We start from the raw sequence: 15,000 nt of genomic DNA, 5'->3' as shown, positions 1-15,000 counted from the left end.
GACCTCTGAACTCGGTGACCTGGGGCTGATGGGAGTTGGGGTCCAACAACATCTCAAGGACCCCCCCCCCCCCAGCTTCCCCAACCCTGTCTTAAGAGGGGTTTCCTTAAGGCACTCTTAGCATCACTCTGAAGAACAATGCAAAGTCCTAGGGCTGAGGCATACACATTGGCATTGTGTGTGTGTGTGTGTGTGTGTGTGTGTGTGTGTGTGTGTGTGTACCACTGGGGCGATTGCCCCGGGTGCAAAATTGTTAGGGGCACAAAATTTCAACACCCAGTGCTGCCTCAATACAGCTTTGCACTTCTGTTGCTGGGCTCAGTTGAAAACAGCTTCTCCATGCAAACCAGGAAGTGACCTCTCCGGACAGCAACTCTGCAGCTGCGATTTCTTGGGTGACGTGGACACCATTAGGTAGTTGAATACGCATGTGTACTCCATCTATTTCCCTCCCACCCACCCACTCCCTCCACGTGGTCCCGGGCACTAGCCACCCACGCTACACCACTGCCCACACAGCCAACCTCCCCCTTCCATTCCCTCCAAATAACTGGGTTTTTGGAGGTAAGGTCCTTGGAAAAATTGAAGGCAGCAACTGGAAAAGTCTCGTTCCTGGGCCTGAAAACCACTTTGAGTTCACGCTCTGGGTTTCGCTTTCCGGCTCCTTCCTCCCAGAGGAAAAAAGGACATTTGACTTCATACTTCCAACATAGTCTCTTCTCCTTTTCCCTCTCGCTCTGTGCCGTGATTCAAAATAAAAATGTCAGCCCTGTCTCCCACTTGGAGAGACACCAGCATAAGAAGTTTTGAGAATCCCTGAGCTAGGAAGAGGGTTGTGCTTGCCAGAGGGGGTGGGGGCACGGAGGGCAGAAGAGGGGTGCCAGAGGATCGCGGGACAGGGACAGGCACTCCCTCCCCACCCGTGTGAGAACACTCAGGCGCACATTTCAGAGGCAAGGCCCCCCCTGCAGCAGAGTGGGCGCAGCGCCGGCGTGGACAGCAGCAGCCGTCTTGCGTGTGGCCTTGCGCAGCAGCGGGCTGTCAGGATGGCGTTCCTGGAGGTGGCGCAAGTGGCTTTCCTGGCTGTCGGCCGTGGAGCCGCACTCCTCGCAGACGTACAGCTTGGCGCGGCGCTCTTTGTAGGCGTAGCTCTGCTGCACCCCGTGGATCTTCTTCAGGTGAGACTCCAGCGAGCAGCGCTGGGTGAAAGCCTTGTCGCAGAGGTCGCATTTGTAAGGGCGGACGCCTGCAAGGAGTGGGAAACAAAAGTTTTTTTTTAGTGCACCGGTGGACACAAAACACAGAGGCATTTGGGCGGGAGAAACAGTGCAATCGGAAAGCTTGAATGTGTTGTTTGAAACAATGAGATTATCAGAAAAAGAGTTAAACGCTTTTTTTTAAAAAAAAGTTAATTAAAATCAATGACAAGCTAAAAACCAGATGGAAACACATGACAGCTCATACATGTCCAGACAGGCTTGCATATACAAAAACAATTTTAGCAGGCGTTGAAAAGGGCACAGGGAAGGCGCCTGCCTGAGATCAATAGGCGGGGAGTTCCAAAGTACAGGTGCTGGCACACTGAAAGACCTGTTTCTTACAAGAGTAGAATGTGCTCCATTTCAACTTTCCAAATGGTATTAAAGCACCTTCTTCTTGGGCTGGCACCCCCTCTCATTCGTCTTTGGGCAGGCAGATCAGTAACTGCTGCAAAAAGCTGAGCACTTTTACGTGGACTCAGAAGGGTGTGGTGCTTTTGCAGCTGCTACTGAACTAGGGCAGATCCATAAATGAATCACTGCTGCATAGTAGAGAAGAGTAAGCAACTCCATGGGGGCAAGACCTAGTGGAGCAGCTCTCTCCGGTAGGTCTTGCCCCTATGAGGCAGTTGCTGAGACTAAAGGTCCCCTCCTTCCTGCAGCTGCCTAAGTCTACACCTCTCCAGAGTTTTCCCCATGGAATCTGAGACTACGCCAGCATGCCTGATTTTGCTCCTCCTGTTTCACGCCTCTCCTGGTCCTGGGAGACCAGTGGGGAGAGGAGCTTGTCGCAGCAGGAGGTGGAGACACCTGTGTTTCTTCACCAGCCTGCGTCAACTCTGCTCTCAAGTAAGAGAGGACCACAGCTCACCTGTGTGCGTCCGGACATGGCGCTTGAGGTCAAAGGTGTCATTGAAGCCCTTGTTGCAGTAGGGGCAGAGGTGGCGCTTCACCTGACTGTGGCATTTCAAGTGGCGGTTCAGCATGCGCTGGTAGGAGAAGCCCTTCTTGCAGTAGGGGCAGGAGAACTGCTCCCCAGGGCCGTCGCCTTGCGTCACCTGCAGAGAAAATACGGTGGAAGAGGCTTTGTGAGACTCACTTGCCCACATGGAGCCAGAGGAGGGCACAGGCAGCTGCCCTCAGATTGTGCAGATAAAAAAGAATTCTATAGGATGGAGTATTAGTGTGTGAAAACAGTCAAGATCCAAGGATCCCCATGCATACTCCTCCAGATGGTGGAGATGTCAGGCGCCTTCCTGGAGCCCAGGAATCTTCACTTGGTTGCAAATGGCCGGAAGCCAGGTGCAAAACGCGCCTGGCGCCTTGCTAATTTCTAACATACCCTCCCCACTAGCAGCTACCTGAAATCCCTTCAAACATAGGAGATCTCCCTCTCTTATCAAGCTCATACCTTGATCTTGGGGTGCAAGAACCCCGGCTCTTCATCCTGATGCACCCCACTTGGGACCTGGGCTGTGCAATGGGGCTGGGCGGCTGTGTAGGTGGAGCTCCGTATCGTCATGTCCAAAGGCATCGGGTACGATGGCGGCTCGGCCACCGAAGGCTCCAGATCCTTCCACAGGGCATAGCCGCCCAAGGAGACTGCAAGGTGGGAAAGAGTTTGGATTTGATATCCCGCTTTATCACTACCTGAAGGAGTCTCAAAGCGGCTAACATTCTCCTTTCCCTTCCTCCCCCACAACAAACACTCTGTGAGGTGAGTGGGACTGAGAGACTTCAGAGAAGTGTGACTAGCCCAAGGTCACCCAGCAGCTGCATATGGAGGAGCGGGGAAGCGAACCCGGTTCCCCAGATTACGAGTCTATCACTCTTAACCACTACACCACACTGGCGAGTGGTCACTTCCACTGGTACAAGAACATAGAAACAGTCACGATGCATCCAGCCCAGCATTCACAGTGGATGCCCCAATAGGATCACTGCTGCAACAGGCCTTCAAGGATCTGAGAAGTGCCATCTTGTCCCCCCTGGTCAAGGTTTCCCAAACTTGGGTCTCCATGTATTAAGGCTTCTAAACTGTGGTCACCAACCTGGTGCCCAGAAATCTCCAGCTAGTCGCAATTGGACCCACACCAGTAGCAAAATGCGCCTGGCTAATTTCTAACACAGCCCAAGGGGCATCAAGTCAAACCTCCTGCAATGCAGGGATCTCACCTAGAACATCCATGACATGTTGCTGGACCATTGGCCAGGCTCGCTGGGATTGGTCGGAGACAGAGTCAAAGAACACCAGAAAGGGCTGCAGGTTCCCCACTCTTTAGTTCCATTGAATTCAATGGGGTTATTTACAGGTAAGGGGGTACAGGATTACAATATGTGTTCACTTAATACTTAAATCAGAGATGGGGAACCTGTGGCCCATGCCACCGCAACGACAACTCCCATTATCCCCAATGAATATTCTAAAGTGCCGTATTTTTTGCTCTATAACACGCACCCGACCATAACACGCAAGTAGGTTTTAGAGGAGGAAAATCCGTAGGCATGCCACCCGTAGGCATTTCCTCCATAACAAACTTTCAAGGAGGAAAAAAGTGAGAGTTATGGTGCAAAAAATACAGTATTTTAAATGTGTTTGTGGGAAGGAGGGTTACTGTTTTGTTGCTTCTGTTTTGACTATTTATTTGTGGTTTTTTCTTGTGTTTTTATCTTGTGAACCGTCCTGAGATCTTTCGATGAAGGGTGGTATATATAAATCTAATAAAAATAAATAAAAATAATAAAAAATGGACATTGGCCATGCTGGCTAGGGCCAATGCGAGCTGGGCTCCGAGAACATGCAAAAGGCTTCCTCAACCCTGCCCTAAAACTAAGGCCATGTAAACACTATATCTTTAAAACACATTTGAAGTACATCCTTTCCCTCAAAGAATTCTGGGTACTGTAGTTCCCCATGCCACACACACACACACACACACAGAGTTACAATTCCCAGCCTCCCTTAACAAACTACTATGGCCAGTGTTCTTTGAGGGGGAATGAATGTGCTCTGAATGTGCTTTAAAGGTGTACATAGCCTAACTTTTAATTAAGTGGCTAATTAAGGAGTGGAGTAAGTGGATGCAACACTGAAAACACACAGAGACAGGAAGCGTAGAATAACACGTAACACCCATCTCCCCCCACCCCAAGGCGCTAGTCCTCATTACAGGAACACAACTGAAAATGTCACGGGGTTCCCTTCTCCATCCCACCACCAGAACTGACCCCCTTTCCCTTCCACTATCATTCTCACCAGCCAGGGTCAGCTGTAACAGCAAGTAAACAGCTCAGAACCGGTTAACCGGGATGTTATTGGAAAGTCCGACCCAGCCCAGGTTGTTAATTAAGCGTTTCCGGGCCGGCGCCACCATTCCATCTCCTGTCACCTGCCTGGGGGGGAAGCGGGGTGGGAGGGCACATGTCGCAATCGCCCTCCAACCAACTGGAAGCACATCTTCCCGGCCTTCCCGTTCTTCTCGGCTCCGTTGGAAAGAGAAAGAACACCTCAGCACTAGGCAGCGGCCAAGTGGGAGTCACAAAAGGCTCAGGACACAACAAGCCAGGCTCAAAAGGCAACGTGGAGAGAAAGGATGCCCAAGCCCTCCTCACAGGGTCTGCAGAAAAGGGCTGATCAATGGCCAGCCAAAGGCTGATCAGTAGCCAAAATGGGGCTGATCAACGATAATTATATTAAAAGGGGGAAAAACTTAAGTAAAAGCAAAGTTTCAGATACACCTTGCAGCTTGGAGAACCCATTTGTACCAAACTTTTTTAAAAAGAAAAATCTCCGCACATTTTCTTTGAGCCACTTTCTTCGCACGGAAACAGTATTAAGTTTCATTTTGATTTATCCATCAAGGAGCCCGGAGTGAACTGGCAAGCTATTTGAAGCCTGTCAAATTTGTCAGGGTGTTCCTCCTCCCCCCTCCTTCTTTAATTAAAAAGAGTTTGATGAAACTGTTTTGTTCCAAAGCAGTTGCAATTTGAAAGGAGGGTCTGGAACTTAAATCTCCCTGGAAAGTCACCTCTCTTCCTTCCCACCCACCCCCTATATTAATTGCAGATATATGTATCAGGGCTGGCTGCAGTTACTCAGCACCTCTGCACGTGCTCAGAGGCATTGTACCACCTGGCACAGAGCTGAACCAGGGTTCCAACTGAGCCACAATCAAAGCTGCTATTTTTCAAAGTTCCAAAAAAAGGAGAGAAGTGTGGTCATCAATGGAGGGGGGGGGGATGTAGCAAGGCAGAGAGGCCAGAGGGTTATACTGGGACCTGAGACCAGGGTTCAAATCCCTGCTCAGCCGTGAAAGTCACTGGGAGACCTTGAGCCACTCACTGTCTCTCAGCCTAACCTCCCTCATAGGGTTGTTGTGAGGATAAAACAGAGAGGGGGAGAACTGTGAATGTCATCCAGGGGTGCCAACTTGATTAAAATATTGGGGGGGCAGGTAAGCCCTACGCTGCAGCGATCAGAAGATGCAGCACACACACACCATTTGAACAACAATGCCCATCAACTGGGGGGGGGCAGCCTCCTCAAATAGTTTTCTTGGGGGGGGCAAAGGGACCTCAGCTCAACACCACATTGAGCTCTTTGGAGAAAAGGTGGGATATAAAAAGAATAGTAAAATAAAATAACCATGCTCTCCAGATCCTCCGCTTTTTTTCCTTTTTTTTAAAAAAAAAGGAATTTCTTAGTGTCTCTGAGCAGGTACAGAGTGCTTCTTTCGCAGAACCCCCCAATATGCACAACTAGAACAATTAGTTATAGCATCTTGCTGCTGTGACTAGCAAAGTACCCAGTGTTATGAAAAGGGGACTGTGTGACTGGGACACGTTGGTCTCCCCTGTGGGAACACCAGCAGGAAGGGCCAAGGCACCCAATGCCAGCGGCGGAAAGTAGTTTTTAACCTCATCGTCACAGCGTCCTCCCTGACAGCGCATTAGTTTAGCACCCTTTCCCCAACTTGATGCCCTTCCAGGTGTTTTGGGCTCCTTACACTCATCACGCTCTCCCCCAGGCAACATGCCTGCTCTATTCAGTGGCCCACCAGATCTTGCCAGGACTACAACTCCCATCATTCCTGGCCACTGGCTATGCTGGCTGGGGCTGATGGGCATTGGAGTCCAGCCACATCTGGCAGGCCAGAGGGTCTCCAGCCTGGCACTGTAGGGGGGGAATGGAACAGGGCCTTCTTGGTAGTGGCACCGACCCCGTCGAATGCCCTCCCAGCAGATATCAGGGAGATAACTATATAACCTTAAGAAGACATCTGAAGGCAGCCCTGTATAGGAAAGCTTTTTAACGTGTAATGTTTTACAGACCCACCAAGTGCCCCTATTTTCCAGGGATGTCCCTGATTTAGAGAACACGTCCCGGTTTCTTATTTGATCCCGGAATATTCCACTTTTCCTCAGGATGCCTCTATTTTCATTGGAGAAATGTTGGAGGGTATGGAGTTATCCGACCACTGAGCCATCTGAAGGCAATCATATATAGGGGAATTTTTAAAAAATGTTTAATGTTTTATTATGTTTTTATACAGTACTTTTTTCTGGGGGGATGCAGGGGTACTCATACCCCTAAACCTTTTGTGAACCTAAGTCTGGCCTCATTGAGGGACAATATTTCAATACGAGTGGGAAATTGAGAGTACCCTTAAATATGTTGTTGTTTTTTTTAGAAAAAAGCACTGTTTTTATTTATGTTGGAAGCTGCCCAGAGTGGCTGGGCCAGCCCAGTAAGATGTGTGGGTTTATAAATGGTAAAATTATCATTATGGAATAGGACGTCCCTATTTTCATCAGAGAAATGTTGGAGGGTATGGTTTGATTATGTTTTTATATATATTGGAAGCCGCCCAGAGTGGTTGGGGTAACCCAGTCCGATCGGCGGGGTAGAAATACTAAATAATAATAATAATAATTTATTATTATTATTATTATTATTATTATTATTATTATTATTATTATCATCATTAGCTGTAATTGGGGAGGGGGCTAGATCAAATATCCTCATCACTGGTGGCCCAGTAACTTTCCCCAGCCCTAGACCTTAATTATTATTATTATTATTATTATTATTATTATTATTATCATCATTAGCTGTAATTGGGGAGGGGGCTAGATCAAATATCCTCATCACTGGTGGCCCAGTAACTTTCCCCAGCCCTAGACCTTAATCTGCATAGCTCTGCCCCAGGTTCACTTTCTTGGACACACTAGTATGTGACACAATTTCAGTAGAGTGGGATGGAGCGTCAGAATGTGGGACTTAGAGAAAGCACAGTGTGGCTGTTTGTAGAGAAGCAGAGGCACAAACACAGGCCTCTGCCCCAGAGAGCTTGCAATCGAGATCAGGAAGGAGGAAACTGAACAGCCTGCGGCTGTGGTGAGATTCGAACTCCGCTACGGCTGATGGTGGTTGTTCTCCAACAACCTCTGAAGGAAGGCTACAGACCACCCTCAAGAGAGGGAGTGACTCCACCCAAGCTACCTCAAAAGAGGTAGTGGGAGGAGAGGCAGCATGGCCTAGTGGTTAGAGTGTCAGACTAGGACCCCAAAGATTGGGTTCCAGTGCCTATTTAGCCATGAAGCACACAACTTCCTCACAGGGAGAGGCGGATATTTTATTTTCATGGCAGAGGTTTCAAGGTGGTGTGCATGGCTGTCCCCCAGTTTATTCACACAACAACCCTGTGAGGTAGGTTAGGCTGAAAGACAGCAACTGGCCCAAGGTCACCTCAGCAAGTGTCATGGCTGAGTGGGGATTCGAACCGTGGTCTCTCAGGTCCTAAGCCAACACTCTAATCAGCCCCCCCCCCCATACTACATCATGTGCACTAGTTTGAGCTCCTTGAAGAGAAGGCAGGATATTCAGGATATAGCAAAGTAATTGTGTGTCTCAGCCTCAATTTCCCTCCTGTTATCTTTAACCCAGACTCCCCGCGGAAACACTTTGCTAGTGAACTAATACAGCTTACAGACAGATGAAAGGCAGGCTGTTTTCCTTTTGGTCCTCAGCAGAGGGCCAGCAGGAACCAGTGGAATTCTTTTCCCCATGTCAGCACATTGGAATCTATTGAGGAAACCAGGAGCAGGCTTCCAGCGTGATTAATTAAAAGCTAATTACAGACTCTCAAGTCAGGCCCTGTGATGCTTGCCAAGACAGACAGGGAGGTTTACGAGCAGAGCGCCAGGCGTCCGCCTAATTCCTTTGGGCTCCCCCTCCATCACCAAGCCAGGTGCCACCACCACCACCCCGCTCTCTTCATGACCACCTTGCTGCTCTCTGTGGCCTCATAGCCCCAATAGCCAAATGGAACCTCCAAAGTCAGGGGCAGTCTACCACTGAATACCAGTCACTGGGGGCTGGCCACTGGAGGCTGGGCTGGATGGGCTTTTGACTTGATCCAGCAGCAGTCAGGCTCTTCTTATGTTCCATTGGTAGAGCATGAGACTCTTAATCTAAAGGTTGTGGGTTCGAGCCCCGAATTGGACAAAAGATTGAAGGGGGTTGGACAAGATCACCCTCGCCATCCCTGCCAATGCTATGATTCTGTCTCTTACACACCTCAAGATTCTCCCACTACCCCGTACAGTGTACAGTGGTACCTTGGGTTACATACGTTTCAGGTTACATACGCTTCAGGTTACACATTCCGCTAACCCAGAAATAGTACCTCGGGTTAAGAACTTTGCTTCAGGATGAGAACAGAAATTGTGCTCCGGTGGCGCAGCGGCAGCAGGAGGCCCCATTAGCAAAAGTGGTGCTTCAGGTTAAGAACAGTTTCAGGTTAAGAACGGACCTCCGGAAGGAATTAAGTACTTAACCCGAGGTACCACTGTATATGCACCTGCCAATAGAGGATTATGCAGCATGCATCTCATCAAAGCAAAGTGTGAGTTGCAAAACCTATGCCACAAGTAGGGCCATTAGGGGGAGAAGCCCAGGTCCCCACTCAGTAGAATAACCAGGAATACCCCCCCCCAAAAAAACCCCACACCGAAGGGCTGGCTTGCCACATTCCAAAGACAGTCAAGGAACACACATTACTGTCTTAAGATGGGGCACCCTCCCCATGTAACCAGACTGTAAAATTACTTAACCACACCACCGTATTGCTGTAATAAATGTGCTTGTTTTTGAAGATGTCACAAGACTGCTGTTAAAGGTAAAAGGTAAAGGTACCCCTGCCCATACGGGCCAGTCTTGACAGACTCTGGGGTTGTGCGCCCATCTCACTTAAGAGGCCAGGGGCCAGCGCTGTCCGCAGACACTTCCGGGTCACGTGGCCAGCGTGACATCGCTGCTCTGGCGAGCCAGAGCCGCACACGGAAACGCCGTTTACCTTCCCGCTGGTAAGCGGTCCCTATTTATCTACTTGCACCCGGGGGTGCTTTCGAACTGCTAGGTTGGCAGGCGCTGGGACCGAACGACAGGAACGCACCCCGCCGCGGGGGTTCGAACCGCCGACCTTTCGATCGGCAAGTCCTAGGCGCTGAGGCTTTAGCCCACAGCGCCACCTGCGTCCTGCTGTTACCACAGACTAAAGCTGTGCACACACCATATGTTTAAAGCACACGTACTGCAAAGATTCCTGGGAACTGTAGTTTACCCCCCACAAAACTACAGTTCCCAGCAGCCTTAAAAAGCTAGCGTTCCCAGGATATTTGGGGGGGCGGGATGTGCTTTAAATATATGGTGTGTACAGAGCCTGGCAGAGCTACCCTTAAGGAAATGATCTCATACAGTAATGTGGTTGCATCAAGTTCAGGGTTCTTCTATTAACTTACAAACTTGGGTCCAGGATAACCTCAGGACCACCTGATCCCTTAGCCTCCTGCCCTATCAATGAAATCTTCTTGTGGCGTTTCTGTTTGTGGTCTCAGATGAGAAGCTCATCGTATCCACCAGGAACAGAGCATTCAGTTCTATGGACCCAGTTCTGCAGAACTCCCTCCCTCCCGAGTTGAGCTTGACTAAGACCTTTCCGCTTCAAAAACAATTTCAAGCAAGTTGTACTATGCCTGTTTATGGTTCCCCCCCGCCCCCACAATCTTGTCTGAAGTTTTCGTTTTCAACACAGGATTACCTGATCAATTGTTTTATTGGTGGTGACACGCTGTGGTGAAAAGTGGCCTATAATTATTGGAAGTAAAATGTAGTGACAAGCATGTAGCAGCGTTCTTTAACCTTGGGTGCAACTTGGATGTTGCCGGACTACAAGTCCCACCAACCCTAACAATTGGCTAAGCTGGCTGTGCTTGATGGGAGTTGTAGTCCAACAGAAACTGGGGGACCAAGGCCGAAAACACTGGTCTAGGGCGCAAGTGCAGAGTAATTAGAGGGGAAAGTCAAGATGCAGTTTCTTCCTCTTTGTTGCTTGCTCCCTGAAGCGAAGTGACACCCAGTAGTTACTGCACTAACTATCGTTCTGGACCCTGTATTAAGGAAAGGAGTAGGGCCGTTGGTTTCAGTGGGTTTACTCCAAGCAGGACTCAGTTCAGGGCCGGATTTAGGTTTGATGAGGCCCTAAGCTGCTAAAGGTAATGGGGCCCTTTATATGCCCAGCTGTCCTTTGTCAACAACAAATTCAGTGGCGTAGCGTGGGGATGCAGGGGGGGCCGGCTGCACCGGGCGCAACATCTGGGGGGTAGGGTTAGGGGGCGCAAATCCACAGGTTAGGGGGCGCAAATCCACGGGTTAGGGGGCGCAAATCCACGGGTTAGGGGGCGCAAATCCACGGGTTAGGGGGCGCAAATTACTTGCCTTGCCCCGGGTGCTGACAACCCACGCTACGCCACTGAACAAATTGTCACTTTTTTGTGTTGAATATATGCTGTATGGTAATTTATGGACCTAACAGGTATCTAAAGCCATTTGCACATAACAAAATGTGTATTTTATCAAAGTAATTGTTGAACTGAAATACAATTAAGAAGTAGTATATTAATAGTGAAATAATTATGAAGCTCTAACATAAAATGATTGGGGGCCCATTGCTTACAACATAGGAGCCTACACAACATAAAACACTGTTGCTGTATGTAGGTTTTATTTTATTTGTCTTTTTTATCTTATATTTTGGAAATGTTTTTTTTCTTTTTGGAAAGGGTTTTTTTATTTAATTTTTTTGGGGGCCCCCAAGTGAGTAGGTCCCTAATCTATAGCTTGATTAGTTTATACGTAAATCCAGCACTTGACTCAGTTGGATACAGCCCTAGGCTGCCAAATTAGTCGTCTATGTTTTTTTTTAATTAATATTATATTATTGTTTATTATTATCATCATCATCATTATTATTATTATTATGAAAATATTGCAGAAACTCAAATGTTTATGCCTTTTAAAAAATTCAGATCGTTTAATCCCAAATCAGCGGACAGTGCTGGCAGAAACACTGACACCTCAATCCGTAGCACGAAGCGAGGCTTTAACTAACTTCTAAATTTGCTTGTTTGCATTTGTTTAATTAGCGTGGGAGCAGCAAGAGCGGCGTCCGCAGCGCCCAATCCCATCCTAGAAAAGGCGCCGCCGCCGCCACTCTTTGCGCCTCGATCTTCCCGGCCAACCAACCAGCCCCTTCGCCGGCGTGTTTAAACGCCGCACGCTCCGGTCGAGCAGAGCCATGTCGCGCATAACTGCCCTTTCCCAGCATTCTCAGGCGAGCGGCCGGTCTGGATGGCCCGGCGCGCCGCGCAGGTGCGATCCGCTCCGAGAAAAGGTCTGTGTGGGAGTTGCCATGAGTAAGGCAGCGATTCCCTTGTTTTGCCTGGAGGTGATTCATGGGGAACGGAGTTATGATCTCCTCCTGCTCCTCCTCCCCCTCACCCACCGCGCTCCCCCTTCCTCCCAGTTTCCCCTCAGACACCCCCCTCCTCCCTCCAGGAAACGAAGTGGGTGGGGATCCGAGCCTCTCCGGAATGCACCGGAGCCCCGAAGGAGCCCGTAAGTTTGCCCTCCAACGATGGTGGCCGTTATGCGCCACCTGGTTCCGTCCTCCCCTTTCCTCCCCCCACCCCGGAGGCAATTTTAATCTCTAAACCAAGTTTCTTTTTAAAAAATCAAATAATAAATCAATAAATAAAATTTAAAACTTGCTCGAAAGCAAAGGTTTTTTTCATTCTAAAGCCGTTTCGCCGCACTCCAGATCCCTCTCCTCCAAGACTCACCTGGGACGTAAATCTCGCCTCTTTCTTCATCGGGAAGTTCGCTCCAATTCCTCTTGCCGGTAGAAACGCAAGTTTTCTTCACGAGGAAAGCTCTGGGCATCTTTAAATTGTTTTGGTGAGCGCTTAAAAAATTAAAAAATAAATAAACCCCCCGCTACTCCCAAAAAAATGGCCTCTTTTCCTTACTCCTGGCCCACTTCCTCTTCCCCCGCTACTTCAAGACAAAACAAAGCAAAAAAAAAAAAAAAAAGCCCTATTAGTTTTCGTTATTAACGGGCGCCCATGGAACGTTGAGACAAAAAAAGTTTCCCGACGTTCTGCGGATGGAACGTTCAGAAAGACAAAAAAATGTTTCCCGGCGTTCTACGGATGGAACGCCCGCGCGCCGAACGTTCCAAAGCCGCTCAGTTTCGCCCGTCCCCGCGAGCCGGTTCGTCTTTGGCGCGCCGGGCTGAACTCGGAGGGTCAAGGTACAGCGAGCAAGGTGGGAGGGAGCCGGCGAGGCGGGCAGGTTAAGTCCCTCGCACTTCGCCGTCTCTTTTCCACCTCCACCTCGTCTGGGCAGCGGCTAGTTGCGCGCTGGCGGTGGAATTCGCTGTTGGTGGGGGGGGGGGGGAGAGAGATGCTTTTTCCTCCACCCCAACGAGACGCGAGTTCGGCTGTTTGCGCCAGGAGAATGAGAGACTCCAGCAAAACTCGTCCCTCTCCTTGCCTCTAATTAGATCAGATGTTTGGGGGTGTGGTGGGGATGGCGCATGCGTTTGGAAATAACGGTGTCCTTACCTTTTGTTACCTGGCTGCCAAACCGGTTTGAGAGGGGGAAGGAGGGGGCGGGTGCTTAAAGCACCCACGATTTTCCAGGATGGCGCCTGGGTTTGGCTGTTGTTCCCCCACGCACACATTTCATTTTCTTTTTTTGGAGGGTGGGGCAATTCGGTTATTTATGCTCCCCCTCGGACTTTTCTTCCTAAATTGGGGGGAGCAATTGCCCCTCCCATGAACCTATATCCTATAACCTAGATATTTTGTATTGTACATTAGTATAAATGTTCTTGTTTTAATTGTTTTTATCTGTTGCACTAATTCACTTTCAGACTTTTTTTGGTAGCTAGCTAACTAACTAACTAACTAACTAACTAACTAACTAAACAAGCAAGCAAGCAAACAAACAAACCCAGATTCTCAGTTTTCACCTAAAAAGAAAAAAGGAGTAAGGCCACCATACATTTAAAGCACATAGCTCTCTGCAGAGAATCCTGGAAGCTGTAGTTTTTTAAGGGCGCTGGGAACTGTAGCTCTGTGAGAGGGTATACTACAGTTCCCATTGTTCTTTGGGGGAAGCCATGTGCCTGCTTTTTGGGGGGGACGTTGCCATATATCTAAAACCATAAAATTCCTATCACAGTGGCCAGTGGCGTAGCGTGGGTTGTCAGCACCCGGGGCAAGGCAAGTAATTTGCGCCCCCTAACCTGTGGATTTGCGCCCCCAACCCTAACCCCCAGATGTTGCACCCGGTGCGGCTGGCCCCCCCCCCCTGCACCCCCCACGCTACGCCACTGGGGGTGGCATTTGTGGAACCTGAGATGTAAGATAAAGTGTGCAAGCACTAGTCCCCTAATTTGCTGGAAAACCAGACTACAGCACCACCAGGAAAAAATCTCTGTTCATTTAGGAATAAACGAAAACCAAAGGTGAGGTTTGCTTGTGCGGAGGGGGGAAATCATGCATATGACCAGGCTGTGCTGTCTTATCAATATTCTCCCCTCCAGCCCCACCCAAAGAAAAGAGGAACCAACCAAGGGATAAGGGGCCTTGATGGAGAAAAAGGCTGCGAGTGGGGCAGGGCTGCATTCTCCCCAGCCCCCTTTCCTCTCTACCTGGAATGGGAAACTTCAGTAAACACGGAGAACAAAGCTCAGTCAAACAATTGAAGGGGGGTGGGTGGGAGGGAGGGAGGGAGAGAGTTCAGATGCACTGATCCCAAGCAAAGGCCAGGGGAGGGGTGGAATTTGGGATCCTTAGGGTCTGTTTCAAGGGGGAATCAAATGAGCCTTTTGAAATAATCAAGGACTGAGTCAGTGCTTTCCCGTTATGTTATGGCCCCCCCCCCCATGGATTAAGTGGCACTGTAAGTGTCTGGATCACCCCCTCCCCATCCTCTTTGTGCCCCCACCTCCTTGGCTGGGCACCGAATAGTTAGGCCAGTGGTTTTCAACCAGTGTGCCAGGGCCCCCTCCTTTCAGGGGTGCCTTGGGCAACACTGGCCTCTGCCCCTCTTTCCTTCCCTCCCTCCTCTGATGCCCTCTCACATCTCTGCCTCCCAAAGGCTTGCACAGCTGTTTGTTGCGAGTTCCCCAGGTGAATGGTGCCTCTGGGGCTGGGCAGGGGGTGGGGAGCCCTGGACTCAAAAAGGTTTGAAAACCTCTGAGTTAGGCAATCTAGTGCCCTCCAGGCATTCAGGACAAAATCCAATCAGCCCAGCCCAGCTGTGGGAGACGTAATTCAGAGAATCCGGAGGGTGTGAGACTGGAGAAGGCTGAAACAATAGCATCAGTGGCAA

At 49.5% G+C, this 15,000-nt stretch overlaps 1 protein-coding gene across 1 annotated transcript; it reads right to left on the bottom strand.

The window, feature by feature from the left end:
• Positions 1-465: 465 nt before the first annotated feature.
• Positions 466-13,105, bottom strand: OVOL1 (ovo like transcriptional repressor 1). Its single transcript, XM_083716555.1, has 4 exons — positions 12,441-13,105; positions 2,671-2,861; positions 2,131-2,317; positions 466-1,246 (listed from the first exon to the last, which is right to left on the bottom strand). Exons 1-4 carry the CDS (start codon positions 12,538-12,540, stop codon positions 948-950), a joined length of 777 nt encoding a protein of 258 aa, XP_083572681.1. The 5' UTR covers positions 12,541-13,105; the 3' UTR covers positions 466-947.
• Between the last annotated feature and the right edge of the window lie 1,895 nt (positions 13,106-15,000).

This window comes from Podarcis gaigeae, assembly GCF_964106915.1.
Source record: "Podarcis gaigeae genome assembly, chromosome: 16".
NCBI lineage: Eukaryota > Metazoa > Chordata > Lepidosauria > Squamata > Lacertidae > Podarcis > Podarcis gaigeae.
The sequence above is the reverse complement of the archived record's forward strand: the minus strand, read 5'-3'. Positions and strand labels throughout refer to the sequence as shown.

What these genes read in the sequence shown, in the direction of transcription:
- OVOL1 (XM_083716555.1), bottom strand. Translation starts at nt 12,540, where the DNA reads ATGCCCAGAGCTTTCCTCGTGAAGAAAACTTGCGTTTCTACCGGCAAG. An exon ending in AGGCGAGATTTACGTCCCAG is followed by an intron (nt 2,862 to 12,440) that starts GTGAGTCTTGGA and finishes CCCACCTTGCAG; the next exon opens with TCTCCTTGGGCGGCTATGCC. An exon ending in TCTTGCACCCCAAGATCAAG is followed by an intron (nt 2,318 to 2,670) that starts GTATGAGCTTGA and finishes TTTTCTCTGCAG; the next exon opens with GTGACGCAAGGCGACGGCCC.